Genomic DNA, 24,532 nt, shown 5'->3' on the forward strand with positions numbered 1-24,532 from the left:
TTAAACTACCATTATTTTGTAAGCTAAATGTTATCTTTTAATATTAAGTTTAAGTTTTGTTTACTGGGCATGTTTGAGTTAAATGAGAATATTAAAGATATGTATTTGTCTGTCATAATTACAGTATGTTACCGTACCCTGTATGTAGGGACTGCCCCGGTTTTGGAGCGTTGTGGGGGCGTGGTCATCTTTTTGCACGCTTAGAAAACATAGTAAATGAAGACTAAAATTCCTCAAAATCAATGAAATGAAATGTTTGCATGTCGTGTACTATATCCTATTTTGTTTTGGTCAATAATCATCTAACAACCTAGAAAACAGTTGCTAGCCTCAGAGGCCCATGCACCAATTTTGTTCTGCATCTTCTTCTCCACGGATATCTCTTTTTGTACGTTACGTACGGCTGTGAAACTTTAGAAAGCACTTTAGAATTACCCAAACTCTATTCTTTTGTTGATGAAAGAAACCGAAAGGAATGCTAAAAAATTTGACCGCCATGAATGCTGTTGCACAGTTTGAGCCAATCACAGGACAGTATTTGCGATGCTTGTCCATGGCAATCAGAGACAATGGACGAAGCGCCAATCAACTATGCCCAAAGAGTGTAGGAAAGAGTCTACCACCAGAACTGTGTAATTCGATCATGTTTGCCATTGTCAGGTCTAGTCTGAAATTGTTTGCCATCTACGTCGCACAGAGGAGTAAAATGACAAGTAATTACGCACACATAGTAATTTATACGGAAACCCAACATTTGCAATGCATATCCAATATGTGATGATCTTTGGCTTTGACTACTAAGCCAAGTTCTATTCCAACTGTCGTTGCATATTCAATTATACACGCACAGAAGAAAGAACAATGCAAAGGCACTAAAAATTAGGATCTATATTTGTGCAACGTGCGCTAGGATACCATGGTACCGTAAGTATACCCCGTAGACCTAGAAACCACTTGAATAAACTACCTCTGAATCATGTCTAACGAAAGCTGTTACATATGAACAGGTTTAATTAATGCTAATGAAAACGCGCTAAATCTTAGACATTTTGATAAAAGGCTTACAGGCCCTAATGAAGACATGTACACCCTAGCTATGTTGTGCTTTTGCGCTCCTAAAAACTTACCAAACTAGAATTTTAAAAACTTTTTTTTCTGAAAAAAGAAATGGATGTAGGGATTGTATAAAACGTAACAGAAACAAGATCTATAGACAATATGAACCAAAGCCAGACATCATTAGTGAATCCTTCCAACTCCCACATTCCCTACATTTTACTTTTTTGGGGTTGGAAGGATTCACTAATGATGTCTGGCTTTGGTTCATATTATCTATAGATGTTGTTTCTGTTACTTTTTATACAATCCCTACATCCATTTCTTTTTTTCAGAGAAAAGTTTTTAAAATTCTATTAAGGTATAAGGTTGATGTAGCTTAGGGGATTTTGCACCTTGAATATAAAGCTGGTTCATGAGATGATGCTGTTGTTTCGAAGATATGCTTTGATTGAATTTGCAGTTACTCTTGTTTGACGTGTTTCTCATTTCTTTGTTCTGCTTATAATTTCTAAAGCCTGGTTCACAATACATCTCACGTCGCGTCACTTATGCAAGTAATTGAAAGTATTAAAGTGTTGTTATTATAATTGCAGAAGTGGAAAAATCACCCAAACTGAAGGTGTGCAGTAGCTTGTGCTTATAGAAATGTACATGAAGCGCTGACAGTATTTGTTTTTGTATTAACAATGGGGTGGCTTACATGGCACTTGCAAGTAAGTCAGTGAAGACTTGCATTACAGATCTTACATATGCACAATAATTGTCAACCTCTCTAGTTGGTTTGAGTGGAAACAAGTAGAAGTCGAAATATAAGAAGTCAAAGAAGTCTAAAAAGAAGAGTTATAAAACAGAACCTGTTCAGTTATCAAAGGTGTGTGCTTCGTCATTGTTCGAACATGTTTGTTTGTGTGAGACAGGTTGTGCGTGATAGTATATGCAGGATCGAGTTAAAGATAAAACAGTTAGTGCTGTTTCAGGGAAAAAGATGAAAATGAAACGGAAGAAGTCAAAAAAGGACAAGCAGGTGAGTTTTATGCTTGTATATATGGATCGTGCAAGTACTCTGTCTATGTATAAGTTTTTTTAAATTTGTGAATTATTGTTAGTTAATTAATATTAATTAATAGTCTCAGACTGTAGACAAATCTTCTCGTTCTTCAGTGGGCTGTTACAGTTCTTGAAATGTTGGCAACTAGTTGTCTACTTTTTGCCAAATGATGCACTTGTGTGAAGAAAATTCATACATCTTTTTTGTTGCATTGACACTATTATGCTAGCCAAGATCTAAATGAGCACTGGGGCATGGGAGATACTCAAGAATCAGCTCAAGAATTGTTGCTTGGTAGTGTTCAGCAATTTCCATGTTAAATGCCATTTTACATGTTTAAGTTAATGCAATTTCGTAGTGCACATGAGACATGTCCTTTGTTTTATCAATGAGACCACAGCTGTGTTTCTACTGGTAGGATTGCTGCTCTGCCATGTAAGTCACGTGCGTGCGTATAAGCAATTAGGGATACAGTACACCAGTTTGATTGGCGTGGCTACATGGAAGCTTTAGTCTATGTCAGTCAAAAATAACTTGAAGTCTTCATTTTTCTCTTCATGTGAACATATGAATACTGTAGTGAAAAATTTTGTTTGACTATCGTACATTTTGGTTTTACGAACACAAAAATCCACAATTAGTTCAGCTAATCGACGTTCAACTGTATGTACTAAATTTGTGTATGTACTAAATTTGTATATGTACTAAATTTGTGTTTGTCTACACTGCAATTGTGATCAATCAAGAGTTGGTCTCTAGTGGGATTGTGTGTGGATATGATCCAGATCAAATCCTAATTCATGTGGCAGTAGAATCTTGTTAATGTGCTAGTAGATTTAAACCCTGCTGTTTGTGAAGCAGCCTACAACCCTGGTTCCTCTCTACTATGCACTTTCAATTGAATTGTTGTTGTGTACTTGCTCGATTGTGCCATGTCTTTGATAATGTAAATATATATTATTAATTAAATTGCACCTGTCCAGCTCTAGGTAGACAGTGAGAATATAATGCTTGTTTGAAGCTACAGCAGTTTTTGTTAATCAGATTTGTGTAAAAACAAATGACCAATTTGGTAACTAGTGCACATAACACTCATGCTTTGTTCCTCCAGTTTATTGCCAACCAGCATCTGTAGTATGGGTAGTAGAATACTGACACAATGCATCTCTTGGGGACAAGCATCTTTGACTTGCATACTTTTATGGGTACCATTTCATTGTTTTTGCTATTGTTCATGCATACATGCAATGAAGTTTCGCATCTGTGTATGTAAACATTTGTGAATACCGGTCCGTTTGTCTTTACAGTGTACAGGTGTGTACTGTAGATTTTACGACATATAGATTAGTGAAAGAAAATTAACTAAGCAAGTTAGGAGTTTCATAGAAAACCTTGCATTGATTTTGCTTCAATGCCACTCTTGACAGTCACCGACTCTTTGCAGACTAAGTGTCATATAGTCCAAGTGAACAATTCCCTGAGATTTCAGTCTTGACACTTTACAGAGAAGAGAAGAAACTCTTGTTGACTTAAATTAACATTGTGACTCTTGTGACATTAAATTAGCACAGTGCTGTATGTACAGAGAAACTGTGGAAATAAGCATGTCACTGAAAAGACAGTTTGAGGTAGACTGGAAGTTTGAAGATAATAGGTGTTTGGTCCAAGAATGTGCCTAAGACAACAGAGCATTGTAAAAGTTCTAATTAAAATCACAGAAAGAATGAGGTTTATGATTGGAACACCGGTGCCAGAGATGTTAGAGGTGAAACTGTTAACAGCTTGCTAGTGAAACTACCAGTTATAGTTATTGCCTTGATTACATTGATATTGTAGAAGCCGGGGAGGAGAGGATCAATATGTATATCAGTTCTAGATCCATATTTTGACCAGTGCCAAGTTAATACTAATATTAAAATTTAATATTAATGTCATCAATTTTTGAAAGTATAATTGAGATGGAGCTTCGATTACAAAGAAAACTGATCAGTGATTACCTACTTTGCCTCTTTGCAACATTTGAGAGAAACATGATTTGGAATTGGATGACATGACTTCCAAGAACGGTGTGCTCAGGCCCTTGTGCTTTATGATAGATCTCACCTTCATATTCTATTCCAAGGGTGCCAACAAGCATATGAAATATTAGAATGATGTGCACTGAGCCTTAATGGTTTTTAGCGGTGTCTAGTCTTCTTTGACAGCTTATTGCTTCATGCTCATTTTTGTAGCCACATCTGACCTAGTCTTGCATTCAGAGCTATGCTCTCCTATTGCTGGTGACCTCTTACCAGAAGACCTTTTTGTTCACATTTTGTGTTGTTTGTAGAATGAAGTAAAATGTGAGTAAATTACCAGTACGTATACACTGTATGGTTGACATTATATAGTCTCCTGTATTTGTGTGTGTATGTGTGTGTGTGTGTGTGTGTGTGTGTGTGGTGTGTGTGTGTGTGGTGTGTGTGTGTGTGTGTGTGTGTGTGTGTGTGTGTGTGTGTGTGTGTGTGTGTGAAATGTTTTCTGATGCTGTAGATGGACAAGAATAGGGAGGATCTGCTGTCATTCTTAAATGCAACAATGTAGCTCACTGGCTACAGAGGACAAAAATAAAAACATGAGTTTCAGATTCACTTGGATGTTTGGTGGTAGCTAGTAGCTTGTCTATGTATAGTTACATATTAAGATAACTGGCACACTGCTTTGGTGGCAAATGTTGGTTTTGTTACACTATGTTGTGAATCTTTGCTGTGTCTTCTACTGGCCATGTTTCTGGTTCTTCATCATCAAAATAAGCTTCTTCCTCATCTCTCTCACGAATCTCTAAGGAATCATAGTCACAACAGTTATCAACCTGCTGATAGTCAAAATCCTTGTCACTCCCAGTGAGGAAAAGTTGATGCATAATTGATACACATTCATCTCTCAGTAGTCTCTTCTCCCTTGTACTAATCCCAGCTGTTTTCTTCTCTTCTGCTGCATGTAATTGTTTTGAACCAATTTGTTGGTCTCTGTAACATTCCAACTCATTCTCACTGTCATCACTGTCATCCTCTTCTTCTTCCTGGTTTTCTTGATCTTGTTGTCTAGCAAGAAGTTCGGCAGTTCGCAGTCTTTCCAGCTGATCCAGTAGTTGTGCGGAGAGCCCCACATCTGAGGACACGTCAAGATTCAATTCTTTTCTCTCTTGCTCAGTAAGATACTGACCGACATACTGTTCATACAGCAAAGGGTTTCTTTTTCTCATTTCTCGGTCACAGAAGTAATCACCGTGGCTCATTTGCTGCTGCAAATATTCAAAACGTCGATTACGAATCCTCATTCGGTTCTTGTCTCTGTCTAGAAGAAGTTCAACTTCTCTAGCGCGAAAGTCAACTTCGTAGTCTTGTCGTATAGACTTGAAGCATGCTAAATGATCGCGACGTAGGTAGCGACCAAATCTCATCAGAAAATCTCCTGGACGTCTTACAAACACGTCTTTCAGCACTGCGATCTTCTCGTCGACTGTTAGCTCGGGGTCTCCTCGTTGTTGGCTCTGCACTGTTGCTGAAGAAATAGCTACATGCTGGAGCATTTCCAGAACTAATTGCCCATGCGAGCTTTCCAACGGACCTTCAGGAGTCGCTTCACTATCCATGCCGAGGAGAACACAGTGGTTGGACTAGCTCTAGCTGGTCTCGTGTAGCCAGACCCTACTGCCGCGTCAACAGAACGAAGTCTTGAGAGTAATGGTTTGAGAGGAAGATGATCGACTTTTGACCAACTAGGACTCTACACATGCATGCGATGCAAACGTTTGAGTAGGATTTTTCTAAAGAAAGGCAAGAGAAAGGAGGATAGATTGTTTACGATTTCATGAGTGCATTTTAATATTGATATTGTCTTTCTCACGATCTGACAGTAAGACTAAATATATATTTGTTGTTTTCTATACTCTACATGCCTTAATTTATAGTAAAGGAGACAGGAGGTTATAGCAACACCAAACAACCCTAGCTATCGTCCTGCCGTCTAGTGCACGTGAATGCGCGTGTCACAAACTCGAAGACAAAGTGCTCGTAAAATACAAATTCATTACAGTACTTCTAACAAGAAGGCATTTTGCAAAGACATGCAGTGTACTGCTATGTACTGCAACAAAAACAGAACAGTTTAGTTTCCAACGAGAAATTAAACACCTGTGATGAATACATAAGCAGCTGATAACCAACTTTAGTATGTATCGCCTGTCAATTGATCCTGAAGAAAAGTTAGGTCTGTCGATCTACATGTGGAGCAAGAATTATACTGAAACACAGCAACTAATTAAATAAATGACGAACTGGTTGCTTTGTGCTTTCTTACTTCCTGGTAGATCATCCTCGATCTATGCTTCCAAGTATAGATATGACCTGGGTAGCTGTCATCAAATGGGCAGCAGCTCTGTATTTTCCCACTTGTTAACATTTCCTAGTGTAGATGGCATAATTAAAGCTTCTTGGAATGAATTCGGCCTACTGCAGTTTGGTTATCTTGGTAGGGTGTAAAGCCCATCTTTGTCCTAATTCAAGTCAGTGAGAAGATCCGTGTCTTTCAACAAGACGAAACGGTTGATCTGGCTCTAAGCAAGATATGCCAACTACACAAAAGCACACACAGATAAGAGAAACACAAAATATTTATCTTTATTTGCTTACCTCTTTGGGGCACTTGATTTTTGTCAATTTGTGTTTAAATTCATAAAATAGACCAGCTCTGTCCATAGCTTGGAAAAGAATATAGAACAAAGCTTCATCTTCTCTTCTCTTAATTAATTCATTTTTTGCAGTATGGTAATGACATTTATGTTTTGACTGATCAAAATTTCTGGTCCTCTTGTTATCAAACGGAAAGTATGGAAGAAGACTGCATGTTAGCGAGAATATGCTCTTTACCATCCCTGACAATCAGATCAATGACATCCCGTATAACATCAACAGGAATGCCAGTCCAGCCCATCCAATAGCAACCTTGTGCACAAGTGTCTAATGCAAGAAATGTTCAACTTAAATATCTTTTCTAATCTTAAGTTACCTTGCACAAAATTGTTCTCAAAAGGTAATTATAGTAACTTAATTTAGTACCATTGGCTAACTCAATCCTTTGGCTACAACTTAATGATAGGTAGAAGAAACATTGCCTTGTATGAGAAATCAGTTTTCATCTGACACTGTTCTGAAAACTGGCATTCAAACTCAACAAAGTAGTAAAATGTTCAAATCGTTACTTTTTGGGTACATTCCTTCTTCAATTAAATTCTACTTCTCTAATACTGCACATATCTATTATATTTTACAGTGTACAGCCATGTTCGCAATGCCATATGCTTTGCAAAAATAATAAGCACAAGCAGTTCTAGCTGGGAACTTGATTACTTCTATGCATTTTCAAATTGAGACTTTACAGCTGACGGTTGAAATGGCGTAGAAGGTGAAGTGACCTGCACGCACACAATCTGATCACAAATACATGCATGGACGCATACGCAGGCAGGCATGCAATGCTTACTGAAGTTGAAGTATACGATTCGATTATTTTTATAGTTTCTTTGTGATTGTATTTTTTCACTAGTTCTAGTACTGTTTCACCCTTCTGCAACAACATATACAATGCATTACACACGCACGTGCACGCACACACACACACACACACACACACACACACACACACACACACACACACACACACACACACACACAGTTGTTCAAGTTCACAATACGATGTCAGATTGCAAATTTCATGTCGTTCACATGAACAAGCCTTACACTGGAAGTCGCATTGATATCTGCATCATGCTGCATCAAACATGCTACAACTGAGAAGTAGTTGTTGACAGCTGCCATCTGTAATGCTGTATATCCATCCTACAATAACAATATGAACATGTGATGAAGGCACATAATGCAATGTCATTAACTTAAATCACGTGACTATAAATGAATTTGCTTGATTCTTCTTACTAACCAAGCGCATGTAAGCATTGACTTAACGTATTTAGAAAATAGCAATGGGCGGGGCGCTTTAGAAAGTGGTATAGGGCAAACTTTTAGAATCGACAGATTGTGACAATGCTAGTAGAGAATATAGATTTATGTTAGTAATGTATGCTGGTGCACAGCCATGTAATGTTTAATTGTCATGCATGTAATCAAGATTTGCAAAAAAGGGGGAAGGAATTTAAGTAGGTAGAACAAATTTTTTCCTGACTGCAGAAATATGTCATATGAATGTTGGGTACAAAGCAAGAGCAAGTGATTCTGTTTCATAAAAGTGCATGCAATGATAACATAAGAGCTAGTTGATTTGCCTATGCAAAGAGTTGGTGTGGCAGGCAATAATCTATCTACAAAACAACTTGTACACATCTGGAAACAAGTCTTCATACAGTCTTTCAAGTTGTTATTGTAAAATTTAGTACAAAGCATTTTAGAGATAAAAATTGTGTGTGTGTGTGTGTGTGTGTGTGTGTGTGTGTGTGTGTGTGTGTGTGTGTGTGTGTGTGTGTGTGTGTGTGTGTGTGTGTGATGTGTGTGTGTGTGTGTGTGTGTGTGTGTGTGTGTGTGTGTGTGTGTGTGTGTGTGTGTGATGTGTGTGTGTGTGTGTGTGTGTGTGTGTGTGTGTGTGTGTGTGTGTGTGTGTGTGTGTGTGTGTGTGTGTGTGTGTGTGTGTGTGTGTGTGTGTAATTCTTCTAAGACGTTATATAGTTACTCCAATATCTCTTAATTGTCAATGCTTAATTTCAATACGAGGAAGCTGGAATTACAGCAGCAGCTGTACACACAACTCACTTTTCTGTTCTTGCACGCAGAGTTGTGTATGCAGCAACAGCTGTTGCACACGCGCTCTAGTGTCAACTCTACTGGTGTTGAAGGTTTTGATCAATAATATAATTGTCAAGGGCGTTCAGTACCAAGCAAAATTTGAATGACTCTACTGAAGTGCAATGTCTCAGGCTCTTGCTGGTCTAAATTTGCAAGGGTCTTTTACTCACTCAGAGTATTGCTGCTCAAAGACCGTAATCTTGCAATTCTGATCAACCTTTCTACCTTTTTCCCTCCAATATGATGCAGTACATGCTGCAAAGTTCGGTCTTTTTGTTGATCTGCTGTACTAATTCAAAGCATTGCCTCTGCCACCTATGAATAGGCTTACACTGTCTAGAGTTTCACACAGAATGAATATATAATGAACATGCATTATTTATTATTAGCTGTTTTGTCCGTTCTTTGCGTTATAGAATGCTGCACTCTCGCAGCTGTAGTGTTTGGTTCAGTGAGATCCATGCAGGACAGTATTGTGCACGAACCATGCAGTATACAAATTAAGTTAGGTTCTGTGTGAGTCCTCCTCGGTATTATTAAATTCATTGTAAGTTACTCACATCCTGTTACCTTTTGCATGCAGATTAGTAGATCGGCTGCCATCCGCAAGAAATCGCCAATCCCTGGAAGCGTTGCGAACGACGCGAGGACGCGTGTGTAAACACGGGACCGGTGCGGGCGTGTTCGAATGAACCGGAAGGTGTATAGCGTTGGCGTCGTCGAGAGATTTTATGCGGGGGTCGATCCCTCGAGAGGTGACCCAAAAAAATTCCGGCCACGTCACCGTCGGCCGGTACAGGTTCGGCGTGCGCGAGCCAAATTCGGCGGAGATTGGACTCGGGACGGCGAAGATACGCGCGTGCACACATACAGACAGACAGCTCTCCGTTAGATCTAGAGATACAGCGCGGGGTACGTGTACTCATGATAGGTAGACAGGACATTGTGTCATCATGCACGCAAATTAGACATGATTAGATCATGTCATGCTTTCGAGAGACAATCACTTTATAGTAGTCTATGACAGCTAGCCCAATATCCCAATATATATATATATATATATATGACCCTTTTGGCGATCATTTGATTAGCTGCGGTCACCACCCTCTCCGGATCAAACGCCACAACGCCCTTCGCGAAGTGATTTACCACGCTCTTCTAACGGACAACAAGCATGCGAAAAGGGAACAACGTTGTTCTGGCTATGACAACAGTCGTCCTGGCGATATAGTTCATCCTGATTTTCTTCAGGGTCGCCCCGGCTTCTTTGATGTAACAGTAGCCAACAACCTACAGCCTTCATTCATTTATTAAAGCTGCCAGCAATGCAGGAGCTGCTGAAGCTTGGAAAGACTTCACGCTGACACGCTGACAGCTAGAGTTACAGCAGCTGGTGGTATATTTTATCCACTTGCTGTGGAAACTCTCGGTCTCTGGACACCATACAGTCTCAAGATCCTACGCTCTGTAGCTTCGAGAATTTCTGCAATGAGTCACATGACGTTTTTTCAAAGTCTTTAAATAACTTATTGCAACAATTATCTGTGAAATTATGGTCATATAATGCTAGATTGGTTTACAACGTTTGAATTTAGAGATAGAGGATGTACGTAGTTGGGACATGCATACTTGAGTTGTTGGGGATGTTGGGGTGGGGAACGTTCATGTATGTAATATATATATATATATATATATATATATATATATATATATATATATATATGCATATGCATGCATGCATTGTGTATTTTGTGTCTGAGGGTCTGAGTACCCCAGCCCCTAGAGGGAACTACATGCACTTGAGTAATCTGGTGCGATGGAAACCTATAGTACAATACAACATAACATACACATTTCCTTTCCCGGTTTCGTGCTCCCGTAGGTCTGAGCGACGCGTGGAAAGGCACACCGTGTAGTTCGTTGATTGTATATGAGGCAGGCTGGTCGACAACCAACTAACGGTCACCATAGGTCTGTGTCAAGCAAAGGAAGAAACCAAATTGAGGCATACAGATGTTGTTGCTTTAGACTGTGCTGAACGCAGGCAACAGCTTGCACACCATCATTTTATCTTTAATCTTAATAAGAGATTTTATGAGTTAGTTCATTAGAAAATATTGCAAAATTTTGCAACTCACATTCACTGTTAATTATTAATTACCTACAGAACGTCTCGCCTTACCTTAGTAGCTTCATTGACATGTACTCCTTTTTGTATCAGATATGAAATAACAGCTGAATTATTGTGAACTGCGGCCCAGTGTAATGCCGTCCATCCATTCTGAAACATTCAACATGCACGTTCATGACGAAAGCCAATATCTTCTATTTCTGACTGCAGGTTTTGGGTGCAAATTATTGTTGAACTTGAAACCTTTTTAGTTAATTTACGCGGTGTTAATACCACTGAATGCAATAAATGTCCCATCAGAGTTTCCAAACGCGTATACAGCGTGCCCTTCTTCCAAGACAATGTAACTGTAGTGTACGTGCCTCTAGAGCAATTCACAAGCGCAATTAATGATACACACTTTTTGAATTACTAGGTAGTACTAGAATATTATAGACAAATTTGTCTCTAAACTGTCTGCCTGCATGATGATTGCTTTAATTAAATTTTGGTCAAATGTCTTGCAGTTGTAGTGAATTTCTTGCTGTTAGTCCGAGTCAGAAGCTTTATATGTACCTGGTAGTTGGACGTATATATACAGTACTGAAGATATGTTTGGGTTAATTAATAATTTGAGATAGTTGTGTTAGGGTTGGGGTTGGGAAACTATACTAGAATAGAGAAAAATATATTACGTAACTATGACGTCGAGGCGAGGATGTTCGCATATTGTTACTAGGCTATCTTTAGAGGACTCATTCAGTCATTAATAATAATTAATAAGACGAACGACGTCTCAGACTCTGATTGTGAATGCACCAGTAGATAGATAACGTCATGCGTCTACAACGTGCACCTTTTTAGCTATACTCTTTAGAAAGTTTGTGCTTTCGTTTGTCTCTAGAATTTCGAATGATCCGTATACCATTTACACAAAACGATAAGATCAACACTAGAATTTCTGCTACTTGCTTAGAATGCTAGAAAATGTTTACCGTGTCACGACTGTTTACGTCTGCCCCTTTTCTCTCCAGAAGATCAGAAACCTGGTCAACGTTTCCTCTGCTGGCAGCTTCACGTAGCTGGAGATCTAACTCGTTAGTCATTCTCTAGGACAAATACGAGTACGTTATCAATAATGAAAACAAATATATGTATATACTGTATAAACATCGCACCTACCGAGACTCTTCGCGTGGGCAGCCTTTTCTCGTTACGATGCGTTATGTACGATACACAACCGAGCAAGTATATTGCAACTGCACCAAATCTACTGCCAACTCATAGAGTAGCGAAATATATAGAGAGACTCACGCAAGAGCTCGCAGCTTTTATGTTCTATGCAAGTGTACTTTGACCTTCGATATCATAATCTAACCTAAGCCCTTTATTGACTTCCCGGAAGGATTATCGTAAAGTGCAGGACGTGCCTGACTTGTTGGCTGTCTCTAGAGAAAGATACACTCGGACTCTACTATATGACGTGAACTAAACCACTTAGATGCATATACTGCAAAGAGCACACGTTAATTAACGTTATGCTCACAACAGGGCACTCTAGCACGAGAACTGGTAAACATAATTTTTGTGGTGATTCATCTACAAATGTTGGCAAGCACATATCGTTGGGTGAAGACCCTCGTAAGGAAATGCGTCCTTGGTAACGTCGGTAATTGCTTCAAGCCCGGAAGAATTGCCGTGGAAACAAACGCCTTGTACGGAAGAGCCAACTGCCACACCTAGCACAGACACGCAAGTACAGATTACTAAGGATTTGTTTAGACCACATTTCTACGGTAATATGTGCTTGACTAGCCGCATGCAGCGTTGCGCAACCAGACCTAAATATATAAGAAACCAATTAATATTAATAGGTGTATCCTATGTACTTCTGTCTGTTGTCTTTTAGAGTGGAGTACAGTACTGCATGTACCTGTATGGGTATAACACAAAAGACATTATTGTATTAGTATTATTAGCTAATAAATATAATCAATACCAAAGTGCACAGACAAATCTAGGTTTCTGTGCGGTACATCCACAAGCGCAGCGCTGGCACGTAGAACTACAGTATGAAAATAGTATTCATGGCAAAAGTATATTGGTTACAGCTGAGATCTGATTCTTTGCTTAATATATGTTTCTGATGTCGGACGAATGATTGGTAAAATATTGCATTGATAGATGGACTACAATGATCACGTGAAATAATAAAGTAACACATCCTATGGTTGTTGTTTAGGTAGTCATTCTGCGTTGTGTTAGCTTGTTTGGTACATAGAGATACCTGCAATAAACAGTTCTCATGCAGATGGTGTTAAGACGTGATAGGATATATATATATATATATATATATATATATATATATATATATATATATATATATATATATACTAGGATCCATGGCCCGTCCTTCGTACGGGCAAGACACTGTAGTGTAAAGATAGGTCTGTGGACACGTCACGTGCAATCTTTGTTGCGAGGTCCCGGATATGCTGAATGAATTCGAATCTTGATCTTCGCGCTTGTTTCGATAGAAATCGACACACTCCCTGTGTAGGACTTGCTGCAGAAAACGTGTAGGTTGGATTCGGTGCAAATGCAATCAGAATTTGGAGAGAAACGAAAGCGCTAGAAGAGTAAGTTTCGTCGGCAATAGATATTCGATTGCTCGAAGCTTTGCGAAGGACGAGGAGGCATACAGTCTACACGGGACCGGCGTGGGCGTGTGTTCGAATGAACTGGAGTGTGTAGCGTTTGCGTCATCGAGAAATTTTACGCGGTGATCGATCCCTCGAGAGGAGACCCGGTGCATAATTTTTTAAATTTTTAAAATTTTTTACACAAACCTTCTCCTGTGTGTGCCGAGTGTGCGTACAGTACCGATTTCGGTTGCGAACGGACAAAAGACGTGGCCGTCAAACGCGAACACACACACACACACACACACACACACACACACACACACACACACACACACACACACACACACACACACACACACACACACAGACAATTTGAGCGTTATATATATATATATATATATATATATATATATATATATATATATATATATATATATATATATATATATATAGGTAGTTGGTACTTTAAGTTACCTGTGGCCTAGGGAAGGTTTTTACGAGAAAACCATATATGTATGGTTTTGCTTGTCATGCTTGCACTGATCACATTTGTTGGGTATACGTAGGTGCTGTGCTTATTACCAAAACGTTACAGCACATGTATGTTCCATTGTGTATTTCCTCGTCGAATTTTTTGGTTGCATGTTTCTACAACTAATTACAATCAGCCTGCTTTCATTGCTGGGTACTTTACTTGGGGTACGTAGCTTCTTGACACCTAAACGCGAGCATATCTTAGTTAGACCAATTCTTGTACGTATACATTGCCCTAAGATTCTAACAGTAGATAGAGAAACAGAAAATGGGAGTTTTGCTCCTTTACAACGTATGTTCAGGCATGAATGTGAAGATGAATTTGCTGGAGAAACACCTTTTATGTAATGTAAGGGTCATCAACTGCCAGTCAGGTTAATAATGGCAGTTTAAACACATCATATATCTGCTCATGATACCGAATGATGTTTAGTAGAGGAAAGAGGCGTGGTGGGGGCAATTGAAAAGAAGAGAGCACAGACTGATTTTGTTTAACGTAAGAATCTATTATTACACACATATTGTTCAACATCATTGAATCTGAGATTTCATATAAATCAAGCCTTACAGAGTCGGAGACTCTTTGATAATGCCAAATGCACGCAGGCTGCATGATTGCCTGAGTTATTGTTTCATGTCGGTACTTCAAAGAAAACTTATTTTTAACCATAACTTATTAGATTATTAATTAAGAGACAACGCCCTCCAAGGCTATCTGTGAACAGTGTGACCTTGAAACTTTTTCATTCGATGCTCTTAATTAATGCAATCATCACTTTAGTAAAGGGTAAACCAGATATGAGTGAAATCATGCAGCTACCTTGTGTATACACTCTGCTTTACTAGTGCCCAAATGGCGGGACTCAAAGAAAAAGTCTACCAACTTCAAACCCCAACATGGAGACGAAAACTGGATATAGAGATTCTTGCACTTCGGTGGGCGATATCTCTGCTGCGGGAAGTACGTTGGGAGGAGCTCATCGAGCATTCGTTTGTTACATGAGTTCCAACTACTCCAGCATCGATTGAGCATTCCTCGTCGAAGATTTATGAGGTCACCAGAGATCGGCTGAAAATGGAACTGCAATCCAAGGTCGAGCGAGCTAGGAGGCTGGAGAAGAATCGTATAAGAGACCTTGCCAGAATGGTTTATTTCAAAGGGATGCTGGGCGGTTTTGCAGGAAATTAGGCGAACCGGCTATCTAGATGATCACTTCCCCACCATCCGAGTCTGAGATTGAGCAGTATTGAGGTGATATCCTAGAAATTGAGGTGCGTCATATTGAGTCTGCCTTCTTGCTGAGGCGTCAAACCGATGGTGAGATGTACTGGACAGCTGAGCAGCAGAGTGACCACCTATCTCAGGCGATGAGGTCACATTGTGTCTTAAGACGATAGGGAACTGGAATTCTCCTGGACCAGATCAGGTTTACGGTTTCTGGGTCAAGCACATCACGTGTCTTCACGGTACCGGTGACTTGACTCGTAACTAACACCTCCTGTTTCAGGACCCGGACTCTGTGCCTGACTGGTTATACATATATATCTCAGGGAACAACCACCCCGATACCTAAGAATGACAAGATTGACCAGATCAAAAACTACCGACCTATCATGCACGTACGTGTCTATCTGTCTTATATGTAGCTATGACCCTCACCTCAGTCGTCAAACAAAAGATTGCAGGACATTTGGTTAAGGGAAATGTCGTGGCATCGGAGCAGAAGGGTTGTCAGCATGGTTCCTCTGGTGCAAAGGATCAGCTGTTGATTAATACACTGCATGCTTACCAAAGACTGTAAGACCATGCACATGCAGGAGCTTGTCTTAATAATTGGGTAGACTACTGTACCAAAACCCTTTGACGGCCGGCGCGTGCCACACAACTGGTTACTTCAATGTCTTCAGCTGCATAAAATTAGTCCAGTCTTGTGCAGGTTCCTGTCACGTGTGATGAAGAGTTGGAGGCGACATCGATGGTGCATACTTCCCTACGGAACGCGGTACCATCACGACGAGGTTCATGCGGAGGTTTTCCAAGGTGACTCACTATCTCCTCTTTTTCTTTGTATGGCTCTTAATCTTCTCAGCGTGGAGTTACACAGAACTGCGGATGATAGAAATACTGAGCAGCTGCAAGGGTTGTGCTGTCATTAATTGGAGGACCACGGATTTGCAGCAGCTTGATCGACAGACCAAGAAACTTCTCTCTATGCACGGTGTCCACCATCCTGCGGCAGACGTTGACCAGCTGTACGCTCTGTGCACTGAGGACGGTCGAGGGTTACAACAGATCGAGTCGACATATCAGTCTTGTATTGTGGGACTGGACTGTTATCTTCGTGCAGCTGATCTCTTCATGCAAATGGTACAGAAATGTGATGCTAGGAGTTGCAATCCTCTCATTCGATCCGACGCATGGCTCGTCAGTTTACTGCACAGTTGCGAGGGAGTCTGGCTAGGGACAAGAAGTCGTAGCGCCTGCATGAAAGTGGGACCATCCTGTGTGATGGTGTCTTCGAGCAAGCGCCTCAAACGGAAGCAAACATTTTCGCACGTGCAGCAATTCTTTTCGTACGCGTCCTGGGGCAGAAAGTTATACAGTATCGCAGTCTCACTGAGAAACCACCCTTGGTAATATTAACAATAATAATTGAAAACCATGGTGTAGCTAGTCTTTAGGTATTACAACCACCTATGCTGTACGTACAACTGAACAGCAATGAAACACGAAGACATGCAGCAACTATTTTCAATTTTATTACACTCTATATAATCTAATATATATATATATATGTAAGTAAGTACAAGTTATGTTAATTAAGTGACTAACGGTCTCTACATTCAGACAACTGGCCCTCAGCAGCCGCCAGCGAAGTGTTCAAGTTTCTTCTACGTGTACGCTTGGCGCGCATCAAATTAATCAATCAATTGCTGCGGCATCCTGTACGAGTAGGGCAAACTGGATCCTCATCTTAGCCAATTTATAGTTGTTCCGTACTGACAGTTATCCTTTTCTGCAAGCATTGATGATTGTTTTTAGAGTCATTTGGGTAAGGGGACAACATTGCCACATCAGTGGTGTAAATGTTGCTTGTTTGACCTTACTAATTCGCTGCTTGTATTTTACGACATTTTCTCTTGTTCGCATTTGTCAATAGACGATAGAAAGGTCAGTGGTACTGTACGTTGGAGCATTGGGATTGAAGCCCCTAGCGTCAAAAAGGTTTTCTCCAGGCTTTTTTTCCATGTAGAATCAACATGCGGGCAAGTCAAGACGAGCCTCTTGATCTGTAGACTGCTGTTTCATTGTTAATTAATTAAACGCTAAAACTTAATTTATTTCGATGCTATATTACATACTCTAGAAAGTATATAGATCTCCAATGACATGTATATAAAGGAGAGATGCATGTCTGTCTGTATATCTGTCTGCAGGAGAGGATCTCACGACGGCGAGTCTGATCTCCACCGAATTTGGCTCGCGCACAACGAAACGACGGAGGTCGAAAGTGTTATTGTCGTCGTCTTCGGACTTCTCCCGCGGCGACGCGATTTCCTGCCGATCGAACTCGCCTCCGCTCGCGCGCGAATGTCTCTGAAACGGTCGCACCTGACCCGCCGAATTTAATTAACCCCCGTTTCTGACACCGAACGGTTCAAGTTTCTGCTGCCCGGATTGTGTGTGTGTGTGTGTGTGTGTGTGTGTGTGTGTGTGTGTGTGTGTGTGTGTGTGTGTGTGTGTGTGTGTGTGTGTGTGTGTGTGTGTGTGTTTCTGAACGAAATGGGACACCCAGTTATATTTAATTTGTAATCAACGGGATAGTAACTAACAATCAATAATGCAATCAGCCCAGGCAAAGAAGATCTGTAACGGAATCTACTCTACTTTGAGATAATCGGTCTCAGAACGGGATATCATTGAACGGGATATACATGTAACTCTGAACGAAATTCTTCATGAGAATTCCGTCTGGCTGCTAATTCTTCAGAACGGAATAACAATGCATGTGAACGAGATATACCGTCAGAATAGCGGGGATACTCATGCAATCATGCAACAACATAACTTTGCATAAAACGTTAATTTAATTAACTAACAACTAATAATCTAATTTGCCCGTGTGGAGAACGGGATGGTGAGCTTGTTTAGTCTCAAATATGGAGGCCGGCCCCGGCTAAGGCAAGAGGTCCGGCAGATACCACACGTAGTACGATTTTGGCTTTGATCAACACTCTCTAGCTCGCAAGCACCTAACAGAGCCATATACGGCTCTGGCACCTAATTAATGTACCCTCGCAAGCCAGGTTCTTCCGCGCAGTGGCTGAGCTCCTCCTACTCGTGTGATTCACGTGATTTTAGCTCAGTGATCTGCGCGGAAGAGCCTGGCTTGCGAGGCTACACCTAATGACAGGATCAATGAGAAGGCTGTCTACATTAGACTCGAGCCAGTCTCTCCCACCTTCGTCATTCCCCGGATAGTCAATCCTCGCGTGGAGAGACTGGTTTCAGACCGCCTTTTTCCGGTGCAATTAACGTTGAAGAGGTCATACCTTGTAGCAGACAGGGTTACATAAACGGATACCGGGATCCGTTTAGTGGTCGCTGCTTGTATCATAATATCGTGATTTGTTAGTAAGTGGTATCCAATTCTTCCACAGTGTAAATACGTATGCCGTGCCTGTTGCTAGGCCATACAGTGTCTAGTCTACTGCAAAACAACAGGTTTTCAAGGAAACGGGGCGTCAAAACATTCCGTTCTTTACTGCAAAACAAAAGGTTTTCAAAGAAACGAGGCGTCAAAACATTCCATTCTTTACTAGGTAGCTAAAGACCACGCATGCTAGTTGTTAGTTCAGTCGAGCAGCCTAGAGATCTCTCCACTCTAGTGTACAGTGTTCAGTCGGTGATCATTCCCGGTGTAGGGTGCAATTGACCATGCAGACCAAAGAGCAGTCCGTTGGTGTCACTACAGCTTTACTTCACCAATGGTAATTATTATTCTAGACGCACTGATCGAATCCGTCACTAGGCATTGAGATCGCAAACGTACAACTTACGCAGGTGTAACGAGTATACGACTTGCAACAGTTGAAACCCAAAAGGCCACGATTCTATTGTGCCCGTACACTATATACTACTCTACTAGTCAGAAAGTAGGTGTGTCCATACGGTAACATGAAACCACTAATTATTATGACCGCGTAACTCTACATTCCTCCCTCCTACGATTCTAACGTGACCTCACGTTACAATGACACAACTGCAAAAATCACTACTTTGTGTCACTAACTACGTAGTCCTGTAGCCATCTTGGTCGATTATGTTCTCTAGCAGGTCTTCGAATCGGTAAGTCCACGACCAATGGTTGGTCTAGTACATCCGGGACTTGGCCTTCCGCGACTACCTCCTCAAAATACTGAACTGCTGCCGGTAGAATATTCGGACTGGCCTCCTCTGCTTGTTGCTCGTTCTCTTCAGTTGGTTTCATCACTTGTTGTTCTCCATCTTCCTGACAGCTGTCGTGTACCGGATGTCTGTAACATGGCTTCACTCGGTTATAGTGTACTCGCCTCCGTCGTCGTCTTCTACCTTCCGCAGGAGTGACGTCCATGGTGCCATTGTCGTACACTGCCAATACGCGGAACGGACCCTTCCAAGGTTTGGCTAGTTTGCTGGACATTCCTATATTTACAACTGGAGTAAACAACCAAACTAGATCACCTGCCGTGTACTGATGATGGGGAGATGTCTTCTGGTCGTAGTTATCCTTCTGACGACGTTGTGCTGACACGATGTGCGTCTCTACGAATTCCTTGGTCAGAGCTCTGTCCTCCTTCAATCGTTGTCCGAACTCCGTTGTTGCTTCTGGTTCAGGAAAAGGTGCTCCAGTCTGAACGTCGACAGGAAGGCGTGCACTTCTTCCTAACATCAATTCAAATGGACTCATTTGTGTCGTTAATTGCTTTGATGTTCTGTAGTGAAACAGAAGTACAGGTAGACATACATCCCAGTCTCGCTGATTTTGAGTTCGATTTGCCCTCTCGACTAACCCATCACTCTGGGGATGATACGGAGTACTTCTAACTTTCTTTATCTCAAGTATCTGGCAAACCTCCTGCAGTATCTTGCTCTCGAAATTTCTCCCCTGGTTACTATGGAGGATAGCTGGTGTTCCAAGTCTGCAAAAGACCTCATCAACAAGTACTCGTGCCACTGTCGATGCCTTCTGGTTGGGTAGTGCAAAGGCTTCCACCCACTTGGTGTAATAATCAGCCATGACAAGCAAATGCTTGTTTCCCTTTTCTGTCTGAGGTAATGGACCTAGAAAGTCAATAGCGATCATTTCCATTGGACCTCCAACTGTAAAGTTGTGTAGTGCTGCTCTTGGGTGACGTGGTGGTCTTTTCCTCTGACTACACTGTACACAACACTTGATCCAGTCTTTGATATCTTGAGTGTATCCTGGCCACCAAAATCTATCCTCCAGTCTTCCCAAAGTCTTTTCCAATCCAAGGTGTCCACTCTGGTCATGCAATTGAGTTAAGATCTCCGATACTAAAGATGTTGGAACAACTACTAATTCTTGCGTTTGTCTTCCTGTAGCCATTTTCCTGTCCCGAATTCTGTACAGTAGTCCATCGTCTGTTACTTTCAACTGATGCCACACTCGACCAAACTGTTTAAGCTTTGAATTACTTTTCCACTTTCCTGCAAACTGTGGTCGTCCTGCTGGCATCTGCTCAAGCACTTCCTTTATTTCAGTGTCACTTTTCTGCATGTGCTGCAAGTCAGCAGCTGACCATTGGGGAAGGAATCCAACTGCTGCACATGATTCAGATGTCTCGTTGTGATGAGTGGATAGCATTTCCTGGTCTTCTTTGTCTGTGTCATGGTGTCGACGTCTCGATAAGCTATCTGCATTAGTATTGTCCTTGCCCCTCCGGTAGACAACGTCCATGTCATACTCCCCTAACATCAAGATCCATCGTGCCAGTCGTCCCGTTGGTTCCTTGACTGACTTCAGCCATGATAATGGACAGTGATTCGTTGCTACTGTAAACTTGTGACCGTACAAGTAAGGACGAAATGCTGTAACTGCCCACACAATTGCGAGTGCTTCCTTCTCTACTGTTGAATAGTTGTGTTCTGCTTTACGCAAAGCCCTGCTAGCATAGGACACTACTCTCTCTTTCCCCTCGATCACTTGAGATAGCACTGCCCCCAATCCTGTCTCACTAGCATCGGTGGCTAGGTGGAACGGTTTATCAAACTGTGGAAAAGCTAGGACTGGTGGTTCCGTCAGTCTCTCTTTTAGGACAGTGAAAGCTCTTTCACTGGCTTCAGTCCAGACGAAGTCTGTGCCTTTCTCCTGCAGTTGAAAAAGTGGGGCAGCAATCTGCGAAAATCCTGGTACGAACCTCCGGTAATAACCCACTAAGCCAAGAAACCCTTCAGCTCTTTAACTTCTGTTGGTCTTGGAAAATTCTTGACTGCCTGAAGCTTTACCGGATCTGGTTGAATACCCCTCGCAGATACTATGTGTCCCAGGTACTTCACGGAATTCCTCGCAAAGTGACACTTAGCAGGTTGTAGCTTCAAACCTGCTGCATTCAATCTCCCAAATAGCCTTTCTAGCCTCAACATGTGTTCCTTGAACGATGATGAAAACACTATGATGTCATCCAAGTAGATTAGACATTCTTCCCATGATAGACCAGCTAGCACTGCTTCCATGAGTCGCTGAAAAGTACTGGGCGCATTGGTAAGACCGAAAGGCATGACATTAAATTCATACAGCCCATGCATTGATGTGAATGCCGTCTTTGGTCTATCCTCGGGTGCCACCTCTACTTGCCAGTACCCAGAAGCTAAGTCCAACGTAGAAAAGTACTTGGCTCCTGAAAGGCTGTCCAGTGCCTCATCTATCCTAGGCAATAGGTATGAATCTTTAGTCGTGACAGCGTTCAACTTCCGGTAGCCTACACAGAATCTAAATCGGCCATCCCTTCTCTTTACAAGAACAATCGGACTTGACCAAGGACTTGCTGATGGACGAATAATGTCCCTCTCCAGCATCTCTTGAACTTGGTCTTTGACCACGCCTCTCAAGCTGTGTGGAAGTCGTCTGGGGTGCTGTCTAATGGGAGACTGTCCCCAGTCTTGATTCTGTGTTGGACACGATCCGTTCTGCCTACTTCGCCTGCTTGGAAGGCAAACAGATTAGCATGCGTGATGATCAGTGCCTCCAATTGTTTTCGTTCGCTTTCCTTCAGTGGCAGCTTGTTTAGTTCAAATTGCTGCACTAGCTCATTGTTCTTTTCACTAACTGATGCATTAGTAGGTATGACATCACTTCTAGGGACTGTATCTTGGCTAGTGTCAATTCCTGCATCTGGTTCTTGAATCACGCCTACAATGGGGACGTTGTGGTCTATGCTGGTCAGTTGCCCTAATGCAGTTCCTTGTGACAGCTGCACTGGTCCACCAGGTGCCATCAATTGCACTGGCACCACATCCTGATCCAAACTGATTAGTGAGTGGGCAATCATGACACCTGTCTTGCTAATGACAGTATTGTCTGGCTCTAACATTGCCACTCCCTCTTGACATACCTTGTTACCATACTCATCCCTATGTGAGCTTCTCCCAGCTGTCTGGTCATTGTGGAAATCTGCATGCTGTGGTTGAGAATCAGAAAACAATGATTGCTTTGTACTCCTGGTGTGGTCAACCTTCCAATTGCACTTCCTGGTAGTGTCAGCCTTCTTCGCCTCAAGTCAACAGTAATGTTGTGCTTCAAAAGAAAGTCTACACCAAGAATGGGTCCTGTAGCTATGTTGGCTACCAAAAATGTATGATGAATCTTCCACTGACCAATTTCCACTTGCAAATCCATCTTGCCACAGACATGGATATCATTTCCATCCACTCCTTTCAGTGAATTGTGGCTATTATCACCACTCCTAGATGAATTGTGGTTTCCCAGATAAAGCCTGCTGGGCACCAGAGATGCAGATGCACCAGTGTCTACCAGACACTGCGTCATCTGTCCTGCCACAATCGCCTGTACTGTGAGAGAGCATGATTGATCAGCTTCTCCACCAGTCAGAATACCCACAGTATTACGTTTCTGCGGTTCTTTGGTCAGGCTATTGGGGTTACTGTTGGTCTTCTTCCATGCTTCCTTGTGGGTAGGTTTCCCAGCTGGCACTGGACAATCTCGTTTCCAATGATCTGTACTACCACATCTGAAGCATCCTCCACTAATCTTTCGAGATCGGGACTGTTGCTTCCCAGTAGGTCCACCTTGAATGCGGTCTTCCAGTCGTTCCAGACGCGAGGTCAACGCTTCTAAAGAACGCGCTATTGTTTGTGCTAATGATTCCTGATCAGCGGACTGCGCTCCTGTTGTGGCAGCTATCCTCCCTTGTCTTGTACCTTGCCTGTCCTCTTTGCGACGCTGCAAGAGACACAGCTCTCTAGCTTTGCTCACCGTTTCGTTAAGGCCCACTGGTGCTAAGACGTATAGCTGATCACTGATGACCTCCGGTAACCCGACAATGAACCGGTCAATCAACTGCTGCCGACGCAACTCTGCGGATAACCCAGGCTGTGCTCTGTCTAGCAAACGTTCTAGATCACGTACAAACACATCAAGGTCCTCACCCGTCTGCAGAGTGCAACTATTGAGCTGCCGCGTTGCAAGGCGACGACGTTCTTCTGTACGCGGCTCAAATGCTGTTTTCAGAGCGGCAATGAGGTGGTCGTACGTATCCGTTTGCTGTTGGGTCAGCCGTTCAAACACTGCAAAGGCTCGTCCTTGTAGCAGAGTAGGCAACCGTACGACCTTGTCGTGGGCGTCCCAGCGGTTAGCAGAACAGCAGAGATCAAAGCGACGCAACCAGGTAGATATGTCGCCATCAGCAAAAGGTTCTGGTAGGCACGGCTGACGATAGGCTTGAACCTGAGGTTGCTGTACAACTGGCTGATCGGCACCTTGCTGAGCCATGAACTCACTTCTGACACCAAAATGTAACGAGTATACGACTTGCAACAGTTGAAACCCAAAAGGCCACGATTCTATTGTGCTCGTACACTATATACTACTCTACTAGTCAGAAAGTAGGTGTGTCCATACGGTAACATGAAACCACTAATTATTATGACTGCGTTACTCTACACAGGTTTGAAAATCATCATGAGATCGGCACGCAGTCTGAAGGTTCGTTGACAAACGACGTCCAGGCAGAAGTAAGTAAACTACTGCAATCACACCAGAAGCCTCCTCTACTCGAA

At 41.9% G+C, this 24,532-nt stretch overlaps 2 protein-coding genes across 4 annotated transcripts; both read right to left on the reverse strand.

The window, feature by feature from the left end:
• Positions 1 to 4,640: 4,640 nt before the first annotated feature.
• On the reverse strand, positions 4,641 to 5,751 carry LOC134180202 (coiled-coil domain-containing protein 97-like). The gene has a single exon (XM_062647302.1). The coding sequence runs from the start codon at positions 5,739 to 5,741 to the stop codon at positions 4,830 to 4,832; it is 912 nt and encodes a 303-aa protein (XP_062503286.1). The 5' UTR covers positions 5,742 to 5,751; the 3' UTR covers positions 4,641 to 4,829.
• Positions 5,752 to 7,360: 1,609 nt separating this feature from the next.
• On the reverse strand, positions 7,361 to 12,784 carry LOC134180443 (uncharacterized). 3 transcript variants are annotated; one of them, XM_062647589.1, is made up of 6 exons: positions 12,236 to 12,784; positions 12,049 to 12,162; positions 11,126 to 11,224; positions 7,888 to 7,986; positions 7,631 to 7,714; positions 7,361 to 7,577 (listed from the first exon to the last, which is right to left on the reverse strand). In XM_062647589.1, the coding sequence occupies exons 2-6, from the start codon at positions 12,157 to 12,159 to the stop codon at positions 7,500 to 7,502; spliced, it is 471 nt and encodes a 156-aa protein (XP_062503573.1). In that variant the 5' UTR covers positions 12,160 to 12,162; positions 12,236 to 12,784; the 3' UTR covers positions 7,361 to 7,499. The 3 variants fall into 3 exon arrangements, with proteins under 3 accessions (XP_062503573.1, XP_062503572.1, XP_062503574.1); XM_062647588.1 differs by having other exon boundaries at positions 12,232 to 12,784; XM_062647590.1 differs by having other exon boundaries at positions 7,361 to 7,562; positions 12,049 to 12,784.
• Between the last annotated feature and the right edge of the window lie 11,748 nt (positions 12,785 to 24,532).

The sequence above is a fragment of the Corticium candelabrum genome, chromosome 5 (genome assembly GCF_963422355.1).
Source record: "Corticium candelabrum chromosome 5, ooCorCand1.1, whole genome shotgun sequence".
NCBI classification, from domain to species: Eukaryota; Metazoa; Porifera; class Homoscleromorpha; order Homosclerophorida; family Plakinidae; genus Corticium; species Corticium candelabrum.

Coding starts and splice junctions, on each gene's coding strand:
- LOC134180202 (XM_062647302.1), bottom strand. CDS start 5,741: ATGGATAGTGAAGCGACTCCTGAAGGTCCGTTGGAAAGCTCGCATGGG.
- LOC134180443 (XM_062647589.1), bottom strand. CDS start 12,159: ATGACTAACGAGTTAGATCTCCAGCTACGTGAAGCTGCCAGCAGAGGA. Junction 11,225..12,048: donor ACGTAAACAGTCGTGACACG/GTAAACATTTTC, acceptor TGAATGTTTCAG/AATGGATGGACGGCATTACA. Junction 7,578..7,630: donor AATCGTATACTTCAACTTCA/GTAAGCATTGCA, acceptor ATTTGTGATCAG/ATTGTGTGCGTGCAGGTCAC.